General features: G+C 43.5%; 1 protein-coding gene across 1 annotated transcript; it reads left to right on the top strand.

Annotated features, from left to right (window-relative positions):
• The first annotated feature begins 363 nt into the window (after nucleotides 1–363).
• On the top strand, nucleotides 364–15,662 carry LOC115206402 (uncharacterized). The gene is made up of 12 exons (XM_029773321.1): nucleotides 364–907; nucleotides 2,367–2,507; nucleotides 2,622–2,996; nucleotides 3,169–3,303; nucleotides 10,134–10,490; nucleotides 10,723–10,925; nucleotides 13,363–13,467; nucleotides 13,579–13,671; nucleotides 13,763–13,873; nucleotides 14,039–14,159; nucleotides 14,307–14,609; nucleotides 14,705–15,662. The coding sequence occupies exons 1-12, from the start codon at nucleotides 502–504 to the stop codon at nucleotides 15,562–15,564; spliced, it is 3,210 nt and encodes a 1,069-aa protein (XP_029629181.1). The 5' UTR covers nucleotides 364–501; the 3' UTR covers nucleotides 15,565–15,662.
• Nucleotides 15,663–15,669: the final 7 nt, after the last annotated feature.

Raw genomic sequence — 15,669 nt, 5'->3', positions numbered from 1 at the left:
TGGAGTTTCAAATCAATACCAAATATGGTAGTGAGAGGAAGCCCAGTGGCCGGCAGTGGGAGAAGATGGAAAGAGATGGATTTTGGCCGACATTCTGCTAATTTACTCATCAATTAAACATTTCATCTCAATACAGTTTTCTGTTCCCAAAACTACAATATGTTACGAACAGAGTGGACTAAGTTTGGTAAACAAAAATTGCGTTGTTTAGAAGGCGTGCAAAGGCGAATTGAGTTATTGCTCACGCGCACTTCAGAGTAGGCGTTCCCCAACGGAGATATACAAATGAACGTGCCAATAGGATCACGTTTGCTTCTGATTGGCTCTGCCCACCTCATTGCTTGTTATGCCCACTATTGCTCATTTTTTCTCATTTGAAACGACAGGCTGTGGTCTATCTTGGTTTAGTTATACACATCTTTGCATTTATCCGAACCGTGCTAGGCAGACTATTGTGAAAAGGGTATTCTATAAACTTCTACAAATAGCAAATAAATAACCATGGTAAACAAAAAATCCCTGTCCTGTGCATGTCAATGGACACCTGAGGAGGTAGTGGCATTGTTAACACGCTGGGCAGACGGGAGTGTTCAGGAGCAGCTTCTCTCCGCAGTGAGAAACGAGAGAGTCTTTATCAAACTTAGTTCAGAGCTTGATGCCCTAGGCTTCATCAAAACATCGACACAGTGCAGGTGGAAAATAAAGAAGCTGAAACAGGAATACAAAAAAATCAAGGACGACAAAAACAAGAATGCCTCCACCTGTCTTAGAAGAAGATGGTTTGCCATCATGGATAGTGTCCTCGGTCACCAACCAAGTGGTACCTTGTTGGAGTCTGGCTTGGTAATGAATTCTCAAAATATTTTGGAGTCCACGCCTGATGCCCCACCAGAGGAGGAAGATCCCGGTAACTTAGACTAATGTCCCTTTTCCAAAGTAGGGTTTTACACCAGGCTGTATATAACCTCTGGATTGCTAATACTATGTATTGGCCATTGAGAAGCTTTGAAGCCACCGGTCGGCCATATTGGCAGTCCCCAGTAGGAGCAGTCCTCTATAGGATTTAATGGAATTTTACAGTATTTCAATGAAAAGTTTCAAGGACAGAATTACATGTATTTAAGTTTTTTTTCTTTCTAGTGGACAGTAACATTAGTAATATATACTTTAAGGAAAATGTTTTTATTTTATTTATTAAATCAAATTGTATTTGTCACATGCGTCGAATACAACAGGTGTAGACCTTACAGTGAAATGCTTACTTACAACTAACAATGCAGTTAAGAAAATACAAAAAAAGTAAGAGATAAGAATAACAAATAATTAAAGAGCAAGCTGTAAATAACAATAGCGGGGCTATATACTGGTACAGAGTCAATGTGCGGGGGTACCGGTGTCAAGGTAATATGTACATGTAAGTAGAGCTATTAAAGTGACGATGCATAGATGAGAGTAGCAGCGGCGTAGAAGAGGGTGGGGTGGGGTGCAATGCATTTGATTATTATTTGCATGCTTAGCGCACAATCTAATTTAAAAGTATGCATTAAGGTGTCTGTAATTAAATCCATGCGGCAAAAACGAATGTCGACAAATGCATTTTTGTAGCTTCCAAAATATTATTTTACTATGTGGAGGAGTGCCAACGATGGCTTCAACACAGCGCCCACTATAACTGGTCTCGTGTGTGTGTGTGTGTGTGTGTGTGTGTGTGTGTGTGTATATATATACACACACAAGACCAGTTATAGTGGTTTATATATATATATATAAACCATTGGTTTACACTGTCACTTGGCCTGTATTTCCACCCCTGGAGGCCAGGCAAAAAAGTATTGGGCCATGGCCTATTTTTCATCATGCCAACACCAATGTGACTTTCCATGCGTTTCCCACAGTGGAGGCTGGCGGGAGAACGGGCTGATTGGAATGGCTGGATTGGAGTCAATGTGATTTCCATATGTTTGATACCATTCCAGCCATTACTCCTCCCACCAGCCTCCACTGGTTTCCCAGTGTTATAAACTAAGTAACAATAGGAAATGGTGTTTCCATAGCTAAATCTACTTGCAAGTGTAGGTTAACACTGCGTATGTTAGCAATATATAGCTCTGCCCAGAGGCCCAGGCTTTTGTGGTGCAGTCTGTTAGGTGCTTGCATCTGCACCGTAAAAGCCATGATGCAGCTCTCTTCTTTCCCGCTACATTGGCAGCAGCAGTGGGAATGAAACAGCTTGTGCCACAGGCTAAGCCCAGGCCTCTGGGCAGAGGCAGTACAGTACAAAGCTCTCACATACCATGTTACACAATCTTTGCTAGTTATTATGTCCCTGTTTGTATGAGTACTCATGTTATCTGGTGCTTCCACAGACAAGTTACCATCCAGTTGGATGCCTGATGAGGTCCACAGTCTCTTTAGTCACCGTTCAGGAACTTCAGGGTCTGGCGGGATAAATTCAGCTTCTAGGCTGTTGGAGTCGGCTGATTCCCCACAAAAAGCTGAAGATTATGGTAAGCTCAAACACTGATCATTACATTTTTAGTAGGCCTAAATGGCCTATGACCTTACTGGATAACATTTTCTGTGTTTTCTTGTGTCCTTCAACTGATCTGGTGCATTCACAGATGAATCTCCATTCCGCTGGACACCTGAGGAGGTAGTGGCATTGTTAACACTCTGGGCAGATGGGAGTGTTCAGGAGCAGCTTCTCTCATCAGTGAGAAACGAGAGAGTCTTTACCAAACTTAGTTCAGAGCTCGCTGCCCTGGGATTTAACAGGTCATCAAAGAGGTGCAGAGAGAAAATAAAAAAGCTGAAACAAGAGTATCATAAAATCAAGGACAACAATAAGAAGAGGAGCTACAACTGCCGTAGAGAAAGATGGTTTGCCATCATGGATAGTGTCCTCCGTCACCAACCAAGTACTTTGGTAATAGATTCAGATGGAAATATTTTGGAGTCAACTCAACCTGATTCCCCACAAGAAGTCAAAGATTCTGGTAAGTTAAGCTGACTAGTACAGCATCAACACTAGTGACATTTTTAAAACACTAAATTGGCATGCGACTGGAAGCTTGGAAGGTAATACTGTCTTTGCTAGTTATGTCCCTGTTTGTGTGCTAGTTATGTCCCTGTTTGTGTGAGTACTCATGTTATCTGTTGCTTCCCCAGACAAATCTCCATCCAGTTGGACACCTGAGGTCCATGGTTTCCTTGGTCACCGACTAGGAATCTCAGCTACTATGATAAATTCACCTACTATGCTGTTGGAGTCGACTGATTCACCTCTAGAAGCAGAACATTATGGTAAGTCATCTAGTGATGTCTTTCTGAACCTTTTTTACGGACTCAATGTCTGCTAACCATCTAAGGGACCAGACAGTAAAATAGTCAGAATGAGAAACAAACAACAAAAACAGAAACGCAACATGTAAAGTGTTGGTCCCATGTTTCATGAGCTGAAATAATAGATCCCAGTAATTTTCCATATGCACAAAAAGCTTATTTCTCTCAAATTTGATCAACAAACTTGTTTGCCAAGATTTTCCACACACCTGACAGGTGTGGCATATCAATAAGCTGATTAAACAGCATGGTCGTTGCACAGGTGCACCTTGTGCTGGGGACAATAAAATGCACCGTTTTGTGCTGGGGACAATGGCCACTAAAATGTGCAGTTTTCAAATAAAATGTTATTTGTCACATACACATTAAGCAAATGTTATTGCAGGTGTAGCGAAATGCTTGTGTTCCTAGCTCCAACAGTGCAGTAGTATCTAACAATTCACAACAATACACACAAGTAAAAGGATGGAATTAAGAAATATATTTAGATTTATTTAACACTTGTTTTGGTTACTACATGATTCCATAACTTATTTCATAGTTTGTCTTCACTATTATTCTACAATGTAGAAAACAGTAAAAATATAGAAATACCCTTGAATGAGTAGGTGTGTCCAAACTTTTGACTGGTACTGTATATTTGAGATTCTTCAAAGTACCCACCCTTTGCCTTGATGACAGCTTTGCGCACTCTTGGAATTCTCTCAACCAGCTTCACCTGAAATGCTTTTCCAACAGTCTTGAAGGAGTTCCCACATATGCTGAACACTTGTTGGCTGCATTACCTTCACTCTGTGGTCGCACTCATCCCAAACCATCTCAGTTGGGTTGAGGTCGGGTGATTGTGGAGGCCAGGTCATCTGATGCAGCACTCCATCACTCTCCTTCTTGGTCAAATAGCCCTTACACAGCCTGGAGGTGTGTTGGGTCATTGTCCTGTTGAAAAACAAATGATAGTCCCACTAAGCCCAAACCAGATCGGATGGCATATCGCTGCAGAATGCTGTGGTAGCCATGTTGGTTAAGTGTGCTTTGAACTATAAATAAATCAGTGTCACAAGCAAAGCACCATCACACCACCTCCATGCTTCACGGTGGGAACCACACATGCGGAGATCATCCATTCACCTACTCTGCGTCTCACAAAGACATGGCGGTAGGAACTAAAAATCTCAAATTTCAACTCATCAGACCAAAGGACAGATTTCCACTGGTCTAATGCCCATTGCTTGTGTTTCGTGGCCCAAGCAAGTGTCTTCTTCTTATTGGTGTCCTTCAGTAGTGGTTTCTTTGCAGCCATTTGACAATAAAGGCCTGATTCACGCAGTCTCCTCTGAACAGTTGATGTTAAGATGTCTGTTACTTGAACTTATTTGGGCTGCAATTTCTGAGGCAGGTAAATCGAATGAACGTGTCCTCTGCAGGAGAGGTGACTCTGGGTATTCCTTTACTGTGGCGGTCCTCATGAGAGACAGTTTCATCATAGCGCTTGATGGTTTTTGCGACTGCACTTGAAGAAACTTTCAAAGTTGTTAAAATTCTCCAGATCGACTGACCTAAAGTAATGATAGACTGCCATTTCTCTTTGCTTATTTGAGCTGTTCTTGCCATAATATGGACTTGGTCTTTTACCAAATAGGGCTGTCTTCTGAAAACCACCCCTATCTTGTCCCAACACAACTGATTGGCTCAAACTCATTAAGTAAAGAAATTCCACAAATTAACTTAACAAGGCACCTGTTAATTAAAATGCATTCCAGGTGACTACCTCATGAAGCTGGTTGAAAGAATGCCAAGTGTGTGCAAAGCTGTCATCAAGGCAAAGGGTGGCTACTTTGAAGAATCTAAAACATTTATTTTTTATTTGTTTAACACTTCTTTCTTCTTACATGATTCCATGTGTTATTTCATAGTTTGGATGTCTTCACTATTCTACAATGTAGAAAATAGTAAAAATAATAAAATCCTTTAGAGTATGTATGCCCAACCTTTGACTGGTACTGTAAATATTAGATTGAGCAAATACAGTGCAATAGAATACAGTATATACATATGAGATTAGTAAAGCAGCATGTAAACATTATTTAAACATTACTAAAGTGACCAGTGATTCTATGTATATAGGGCAGCAGCCTCTAAGGTGCAGGGTTGAGTAACCGGGTGGTAGCTGGCTAGTGATGGCAATTTTCTTTTTTTTTACCTTTATTTAACTAGGCAAGTCAGTTAAGAACAAATAATGACGGCCTAGGAACAGTGGGTAAACTGCCTTCTTCAGGGGCAGAAAGACATTTTTACCTTGTCAGCTCGGGGATTTGAACTTGCAACCTTTCGGTTACTAGCCCAACGCTCTAACCACTGGGCTACCCTGCCGCCCCATTTAACAGTGATGGCCTCGAGATAGAAGCTGTTTTTCAGTCTCAGTCCCAGCTTTGATGCACCTGTACTTACCTGGCTTTCTGGATGATAGTGGGGTTAACAGGCCGTGGCTCGTGTGGTTGATGTCCTTGATGATCTTTTCGGCCTTCCTGTGACATCGGGTGCTGTAGGTGTTCTGGAGGGCAGGTAGTTTGCCCCCGGTGATGCGGTGGGCAGACCGTACCACCCTCTGGAGAGTTCTGCGGTTGCGGGCGGTGCAGTTGCCATACCACGCGGTGATACAGCCAGACAGGCTCAATTGTGCATCTATAAAAGTTTGAGGGAACTTCTTCAGCCTCCTGAGATTGAAGAGGCGCTGTTGCTCCTTCTTCACCTTATTGTCTATATGGGTGGACCATTACAGATCGTCAGTGATGTGTACGCCGAGGAACTTGAAGCTTTCCACCTTCTCCACTGCGGTCCCGTCGATGTGGATAAGGGCGTGCGCCCTCTGCTGTTTCATGAAGTTCCACGATCAGCTCCTTTGTTTTGTTGACGTTGAGTGAAAGGTTATTTTCCTGGCACCACTCTCCCAGAGCTCGCACCTCCTCCCTGTAGGTTGTCTCGTCATTGTTGGTAATTAGGCCTACGACTGTTGTGTCATCTGCAAACTTGATGATTGAGTTGGAGGCGTGCATGGCCACGCAGTCATGGGTGAACAGGGAGTACAGGAGGGGGCTGAGCAAGCACCCCTGTGGGGCACCTGTATTGAGGATCAGCGAAGTGGAGGTATCGTTTCCTACTTTCACCACCTGGGGGCGGCCCGTCAGGAAATCCAGGACCCAGTTGCACAGGGCGGGGTTCAGACCCAGGGCCCCGAGCTTAATGATGAGCTTGGACGGTACTATGGTGTTGAACGCTGAGCTATAGTCAATGAACAGCATTCTAACATAGGGCGATCGGAATCGCATTATCTCCTATCTGCTGTCTATGGATCTATTGGTGCGGTAAGCAAATTGAAGTGGATCTAAGGTGTAAGGTAGAGGTGATATGATCCTTATCTAGCCTCTCAAAGCACTTCATGATGACAGACGTGAGTGTTACAGGGCGATAGTCATTTAGTTCAGTTTGCTTTCTTGGGTACAGGAACAATGGTGGACATCTTGAAGCAAGTAGGGACAGCAGACCGGGAAAGGGAGAGATTGAATATGTACGTAAACACACCAGCCAGCTGGTCTGCGCATGCTTTGAGGAGAGCCCACAGTCCTTGGTAGCGAGCCACGTCGGTGCCACTGTGTTATCATCAAAGCGGTCGAAGGTGTTTACCTTGTCCGGAAGCAAGACGGTGTCCGCGGCATGGCTGGTTTTCCCTTTGTAGTCCGTGCTTGTCTGTAGACCCTGCCACATACGTCTTGTGTCTGAGCCATTGAATTGGGACTCCAGTTTGTCTCTGTATTGATATTTTGCCTGTTTGATTGCCTTCTGGAGGAAATAACGACACTGTTTGTATTCTGCCATATTCCCAGTCACCTTGCCATGGTTAAATGTGGTGGTTCGCGCTTTCAGTTTTGCACGAATGCTGCCATCTATCCACGGTTTCTGGTTTGGGTAGGTTTTAATAGTCACAGTGGGTACAACATCCCCTATACACTTCCTGATGAACTCAGTCACCATGTCCGTGTATACGTCAATGTTATTCTCAGAGGCTACCCGGAACATATCTCAGTCCGATCAAAACAATCTTGAAGCATGGATTCCGATTGGTCAGACCAGCGTTGAATAGACCTTAGCACGGGTACTTCCTGTTTGAGTTTCTGCCTATAAGGCAGGAGCAAAATGGAGTCGTGATCAGATTTGCCGAAGGGAGGACGGGGGAGGGGCTTGAAGGCATTTTTTAAAGTTGAGTAGCAGTGGTTCAATGTTTTTCCAGAGCGAGTCCTTCAGTCAATGTGTTGGTAGAACTTCGGTAGTGTTTTCCTCAAATTTGCTTTGTTAAAATCCCCAGCTACAATAAATGTGGCCTCAAGGTATATGGTTTCCAGTTTGCATAAAGTCCAGTGAAGTTTTGAGGGCCGTCGTGGTATCGGCTTGAGGGGGGATATACGCGGCCGAGACTAACCGAAGAGAATTCTCTTGGGAGGAAATACGGTCGGCATTTGATTGAGGTATTCTAGGGCGGGTGAACAAAAGGAGTGTGTATGTTATCACAATTGCATAATGAGTAGTTTAATCATAAAACATGCCCCCCCCCACCCCACCTTTCTTTGTCCCGGACAGTTCTTTATTCCTGTCTGCGCGATGTACTGAGAACCCAGCTGGCTGTATGGATGGGGACAGTATATACCGAGAGAGCCATGTTTCTGTGAAACAGAGTATGTTACAATCCCTGATGTCTCTCTGGAAGGAGATCCTTGCCCTATGCTTGTCTACTTTATTGTCCAGAGACTGAACATTAGTGAGTAATATACTCGGAAGCGGTGGATGTGTGCACGCCTACTGAGTCGGACTAGAAGTCCACTCCAAATATCTCTTCTCGGCCGGCGGTGTTTTGAAGCAGCCTCTGGGAATAAGTTCAAGTTCCCTGTGTGGAACGAACAAAGGATTAAATTCTGGAAAGTCTTAGGAGCTAGAAGCAGAGCTGCCATTTCTGTCGGTGCCATTTTTTGTCACACAACACAATGCCACAGACGTCTCAAGTTTTGAGGGAGCGCACAATTGGCATGCTGACTGCAGGAATGTCCACCAGAGCATTTAATGTTAATTTCTCTACCATAAGCCACCTCCAACTTAGCTTTAGAGAATTTGACAGTACATCCAACCAGCCTCACAACCGCAGCCCATGTGTATGGCGTCCTGTGAGTCAGTGGTTTGCTGATGTCAATGTTGTGAACAGAGTGTCCCATGGTGGCAGACAACAAACCCAATTGCATTTTATCGATAGCAATTTGAATGCACAAAAATACCGCAACGAGATCCTGAGTCAGGTTTGTAGGCCACCTTGCTCACACATGCTTTTTCAGTTCTGCCCACACATTTTCTATGGGATTGAGGTCAGGGCTTTGATGGCCACTCCAATTCTTTGACTTTGTTGTCCGTAAGCCATTTTTCCACAACTTTGGAAGTATGCTTGGGGTCCATGTCCATCTGGAAGACCCATTTCCGACCAAGCTTTAACTTCCTGACTGATGTCTTGAGATGTTGCTTCAATATATCCACATAATTTTCCTGCCTCTTGATGCCATCTATTTTGTGAAGTGCACCAGTCCCTCTTGCAGCAAAACACCCCCACAACATGATGCTGCCACCCCTGTGCTTCACGATTGGGATGGTGTTCTTCGGCTTGCAAGCCTCCCCCTTTTTCTCCAAACATAACAATGGTCATTATGGCCAAACAGTTCTATTTTTGTTTCATCAGACCAGAGGACATTTCTCCAAAAAGTATGATCTTTGTCCTCATGTGCAGTTGCAAACCGTAGTCTGGCTTTTTTTTAAGGCAGTTGTGGAGCAGTGGCTTCTTCCTTGCTGAGCTGCCTTTCAGGTTGTTGACATAGGACTCATTTGACTGTGGATATAGATACTTTTGTACCTGTATCCTGCAGCATCTTCACAAGGTCCTTTGCTGTTGTTCTGGGATTGATTTGCACTTTTCGCACCAAAGTACGTTCATCTCTAGGAAACGGAACACGTCTCCTTCCTGAGCGGTATGACAGCTGTGTGGTTCCATGCTGTTTTTACTTGTGTACAATTGTATGTACAGATGAACGTGGTACCTTCAGGTGTTTGTAAATTGCTCCCAAGGATGAACCAGACTTGTGGAGGTCTACAACTTATTTTCTGGGGTCTTGGCTGATTTCTTTTGATTTTTCCATGATGTCAAGCAAAGTGGGACTGAGTTAAGGTAGGCCTTGAAATACATCCACAGGTACATCTCCAATTGACTCAAATGATGTCAATTAGCCTATCAGAAGCTTCTAAAGCCATGACATCATTTTCTGGAATTTTCCAAGCTGTTTAAAGGCACAGTCAAATTTGTGTATGTAAACTTCTGACCCACTGGAATTGTGATACAGTGAAATAATCTGTCTGTAAACAATTGTTGGAAAAATACTTGTCATGTACAAAGTAGATGTCCTAACCGACTTGCCAAAACTATAGTTTAAGACACTTTTGAAGTGGTTGAAAAACGATTTTTAATGACTCCAACCTAGGTGTATGTAAACTTCCTACTTCAACTGTACATAGATTAGGGCCTAATGAATTTATTTCAATTAACTAAGTTCCTCATATGACCTGTAACTCAGTAAAATCTTTGAAATTGTTGAATGGTTTGTTTATTTTTGTTCAGAAAAGTACACATTTTTGGAAAACTGTTTAAACTTGCTAGGTAACATTGTTTGCCAGTTTAAGTGCTTTTAACAGATCTGGTGCATTCACAGATGAATCTCGAGCCAGCTGGTCACCTGAGGAGGTCCATGCGTTGTTAACACTCTGGGCAGATGGGAGTGTTCAGGAGCAGCTTCTCTCCACAGTGAGAAACAAGAGAGTCTTTACCAAACTAAGTTCCGAGCTCGCTGCCCTCGGATCTACGAAGACGTCTAAGCAGTGCAGAGAGAAAATAAAAAAGCTGAAACAGGAATACAAAAAAATCAAGAACGACACTAGCAAAAATAGTTCCAATATTCGTGGAACAAGATGGTTTGCCATCATGGATGCTGTCCTCAGTCAGCGAACAAGAACTTCAATGCTTTTGGAGTCGACTCAGCTTAAGTCCTTGCCAGAGGCAGAAGACTCTGGTAAATTAAGTTGTACTATACATTCTCAAAATGTTAACTTGGCCCCTATGTTGTTTGTGTGAGTGCTTTTAAAATGGTGCCTGGTTTCATAGATATTCACTGAAGCTGGCTAGTATCCCAAACCCTAGCTAAAGAAATTTTTAGATCTAACCTATACAATATTTTAGGTTAAAACTGTCCTAGGATTGCATTATTATGTAATACATATTCTTGTTTGTGTTTCCCACTGTAGGTCCCTGTTTAACTCTCTCCTCCCTACGTCTCCTTGCTCCACCATTACGCCTGATGTCAGCATTCTTGTGGCAAGTGGCTCAGCAGCATACTGTAAAGCATTTTGGGAAACTGGAGGAGTTTGTAATTTTGGTGACAGAGGTGGTTCCAGAGCTGCTGAGTTCCAGGCAGAGGACCCAACTCCTCCTGGGTCTGAGAGCAACGGTGAGAGATGTGCAGAGGATTCCGATAAAACTATGGGCAGCAACTATTCGCAAATATAAAAGCAACATGCAACAATTTCTAAGATTTTACTGAGTTAGTTCATATAAGGAAATCAGTCAATTGAAATAAATTAGGGCCTAATCTATGGATTTCACATGACTAAGAATACAGATATGTGTTTGTTGGTCACATGTACCTTTAATAAAAGGTAGGGGCGTGGATCAGAAAACCAGTCAATATCTGGTGTGACCACCATTTGCCTCATTAAGCGCGACACATCTCCTTCGCAGCGTGGATCAGACTGTTGATTGTGGAACGTTGGCCCACTCCTCTTCAATGGCTGTGTGAAGTTGCTGGATATTGGCGGGAACTGGAACACGCTGTCGTACATGTTGATCCAGGGCATCCCAACATGCTCAATGGGTGACATGTCTGTTGAGTGTGCAGGCCATGGAAGAACTGGGACATTTTCAGCTTCCAGGAATTGTGTACAGATTCTTGCAGCATGGGGCCGGGCATTATCATGCTGAAACATGAGGTGATGGCGGCAGATAAATGGCATGACAATGGACCTCAGGATATTGTCACGGTATCTCAGTGCATTCAAATTGCCATCGATAAAATGCAATTGTATTCATTGTCCGTAGCTTATGCCTGCCCATACCATAACCCCACCGCCACCATGGGGCACTCTGTTCACAACATTGACATCAGTAAACAGCTCAACCACAGAACGCCATACACACTGTCTGCCATCTGCCCGGTATAGTAGAAACTGGGATTCATCTGTGAAGAGCACACTTCTCCAGCATGCCAGTGGCCATTGAAGGTGAGCATTTGCCCACTGAAGTCGGATACGACGCCGATCTGCAGTCACGTCAAGACTAGTGAGGAAGCAGATGAGCTTCCCTGAGACAGATTCTGACAGTTTGTGCAGAATTTCTCTGGTTGTGCAAACACATCAGCTGTCCGGGTAGCTGGTCTCTAAAATGACCAGCCACAGTCAACATGTCAATTTCACACTCCCTCAACTTGAGACATCTGTGGCATTGTGTTGTGTGACAAAATTGTGCATTTTATTGTCCCCAGCACAAGGTGCACCTGTGTAACAATCACACCGTTTAATCAGCTTCTTGATATGGCACACCTGTCAGGTGGAGGGGTTATCTTGGCAAAGGAGAAATGCTCACTAACAGGGATGTAACAAATTGATGCACATTTGAGAGAAACAAGCTTTTTGTGCATATGGAACATTTCTGGGATCTTTTTTCAGCTCATGCAAAATGGGACCAAAACTTTACGTTTATATATTTGTTCAGTGTACAGTCGTGGCCAAAGGTTTTGAGAATGACACAAATATTAATTTTCAAAGTCTGCTGCCTCAGTTTGTATGATGGCAATTTGCATATACTCCAGAATGTTATGATCGGGGCACCACCAGTACAGAGCTTGCTCAGGAATGGCAGCAGGCAGGTGTGAGTGCATCTGCACGCACAGTGAGGCGAAGACTTTTGGAGGATGGCCTGGGGTCAAGAAGGGCAGCAAAGAAGCCATTTCTCTCCAGGAAAAACATCAGGGACAGACTGATATTTTGCAAGAGGTACAGGGATTGGACTGCTGAGGACTGGGGTAAAGTAATTTTCTCTGAATCCCCTTTCCGGTTGTTTGGGGCATCCAGGTAAAAAGCTTGTCCGGAGAAGACGAGGTGAGCGCTACCATCAGTCCTGTGTCATGCCAACAGTAAAGCATCCTGAGACCATTCATGTGTGGGGTTGCTTCTCAGCCAAGGGAGTGGGCTCACTCACAATTTTGCCTAAGAACACAGCCATGAATAAAGAATGGTACCAACACATCTTCCGAGAGCAACTTCTCCCAACCATCCAGGAACAGTTTGGTGACGAACAATGCCTTTTCCAGCATGATGGAGCACCTTGCCATAAGGCAAAAGTGATAACTAAGTGGCTCGGGGAACAAAATATCAATACTGTGGGTCCATGGCCAGGAAACTCCCCAAACCTTAATCCCATTGAGAACTTGTGGTCAATCCTCAAGAGGCAGGTGGACAAACAAAACCCCACCATTTCTGACAAACTCCAAGCATTGATTATGCAAGAATGGGCTGCCATCAGTCAGGATGTGGCCCAGAAGTTAATTGACAGCATGCCAGGGCGGATTGCAGAGGTCTTGAAAAAGAAGGGTCAACGCTGCAAATTTTGACTCTTTGTATCAACTTCATGTAATTGTCAATAAAAGCCTTTGACACTTATGAAATGCTTGTAATTATACTTCAGTATTCCATAGTAACATCTGACAAAAATATCTAAAGACACTGAAGCAGCAAACTTTGTGGAAATTAATATTTGTCATTCTCAAAACATCTGACTACGACTGTAGTATGTTTTCCCCTGGTGCTACCTCACTTCCACCTCTTTTTCAGCTGGTTCTAGAGTTATGTCGTAATGAGTGCACAGCTGACCTCGTGACCATCCAGCCTCACCTGGATAAAATCTGTTCTTTGACAGAATTCTCTGTACACAAAGAGGTAAGTTAACTTATTTTGAAGCATATTTAGAAAAAAATCTTTTTTTTTTTTTTTTTTTCAGCCCACATGTTGAGTTCATGTCCGATGTCGTTTGTTTATGCTTACTGACAGAGTAATGATAAGTTGGAGGCTACAGAGTTTAACTTTGTGGAATTGGTCCAAACCCTGCTGGAAGACCCTTCTGAGAGGGAGCACTTCTTTCAGGTAAGAGATATTTCTGGTTTGTGACTTGCATGTGCCTATTGCTTGTATCAGCATTGGCACAGGACTTTGTCATAAATTATCTATTTTTCAGGTGGTATTCCCAGTACACTACGGCCCTCGGTATGACACAGCACTGCGGGTACTGGTGTGGGAGTTCCTCTCCAGACTGGAGGAGCTGCTACCTGTACCAGACTTCACACAGGTACAGAATAAAGCATCACAGTATAAGTTTGATCCTTTTAGTCTAAACTAGGTTTTAAGCTTACAAAGATGGCCGGAGTACAACTGAATGGAATATACTCCATGTGTATAAAATATCAGTTGTCTGGCATACTGTATTTTAACACTATATTCCCCTGCTCCTCAGACTGCAGCATGGCTCGGTGCAGGCCCCTCTGTGTTGGAGGAATGTGGACACGCCATATTTGACACTGAAGAGCTGAAGACACTTCTTCAGCACCATCAGCATCATGGAAACCTGAAAAAGAGTAAGTCTCCATCCAGATCAAACCAAACTCCTGTCATTTGAACTTGATAATGCAGGTGTCAGTGGCAATCATCTTAGCTGTAATGGTAAGAGAAAGGAAAACGCTGCTGAAAAATATAGCAAGAGTAACGTGTGCTGTCTTTCGTAGGTTATTTCTCTTACTACACTGCAGATACCATCCTATCCACACTGTCCCTCCCTCCAACAATAAGAGTTGTCATTGGCTCTGAGCAGCCCAGCTCTGACAAAACGAGAGATGGAGAAGAGAGAGGACAACCTAATGGGGACAGAGAGGAGGAGGAGGAAATGGAAGAAAGACAGAGTGAAGAGGACTGGGAAGATGAAGACTGCAATGAAATAAGTTATATAAGGCAGGATTTGGAGCAACAGGAGCAGATGGGCATTTCAACGGCAGAGACGTCTGCTCTGTGTATCCCAGTGCCCAGTAACGGTAAGGGGATTCAGGAATTTAAACACTGATCTCATGTTAACAAATGATTGATAACATCTGTTTTACAATCTACATTCCTGATCTTGTCATTGCAGGATTTAATGATGACATGTCATCCCGCATCCTTGCCTGCTCCCTATGCCCATTCAATCACATTGAAATTGCAAAACTCCACCAGCACATCAGGATTAGGCATCGAGGAGAGGACCGGAAGCTTTTATGTTCTAAGGAATCTGGGACTTATCACCCCTTTCCCTCAAGCAGCACTAAAATAATCCCCTATGCACCTATAACCAAGATTCACAAATGCACTCATTGTGGTAAAGTTTTCAAATGCTCCAAAACCCTGAAAGTACATATAGGAATTCACACATTGCCATTCCATTGTAACCAGTGCGAGAAAAGATTTTCTTCCAGGTGTGGTCTGAAAAAACATCAGCGAGTTCACACAGGGGAAAGACCATTCAAATGCTCTCACTGTGACCGAAAATTCATGTGTGCAGGTTCACTCAAATGGCATGTGCGCACACACACTGGGGAGCGTCCCTACTGTTGCACTATTTGTGGGAAAACATCTGTCCAACATCTAGCAAGACACATGCGGATGCATGCAGGGGAGAAAAACTATTTATGTAGCATCTGTGGTAAGGCATTCCTTAGCTCAGGAGAACTGAGGCTGCATACACGATCGCACACAGGAGAATGTCCCTACACCTGTAAACACTGTGGAAAGGGCTTCAAAGCATCATGCCATCTAACACTTCATATGCGATCTCACACAGGAGAGCGTCCATACCCCTGCACACTGTGCACAAAACGTTTTACTACGGCAAGAGGCCTTAAAAGACACACGCTTACTCACACTGGCGAAAAACCTCACCAGTGCTACAAGTGTGGGAAGAGATTTTCTGTAAGGGGAAATCTGAATACACATCTTAAAAGTCATAGATTTTAGGATGGGATTCTGCAGGAGCAGTCTCGTAGAATTGACTTTATTGAAATAAAATAATTACAATTTCATTAAATACTGAACAAGTTTTACTAGTATTGTGATTAACGA

The sequence above is a fragment of the Salmo trutta genome, chromosome 13 (assembly GCF_901001165.1).
Source record: "Salmo trutta chromosome 13, fSalTru1.1, whole genome shotgun sequence".
Taxonomy (NCBI): Eukaryota; Metazoa; Chordata; class Actinopteri; order Salmoniformes; family Salmonidae; genus Salmo; species Salmo trutta.
Note: the sequence above shows the minus strand (reverse complement) of the source record. Positions and strands in the feature narration are given on the sequence as shown.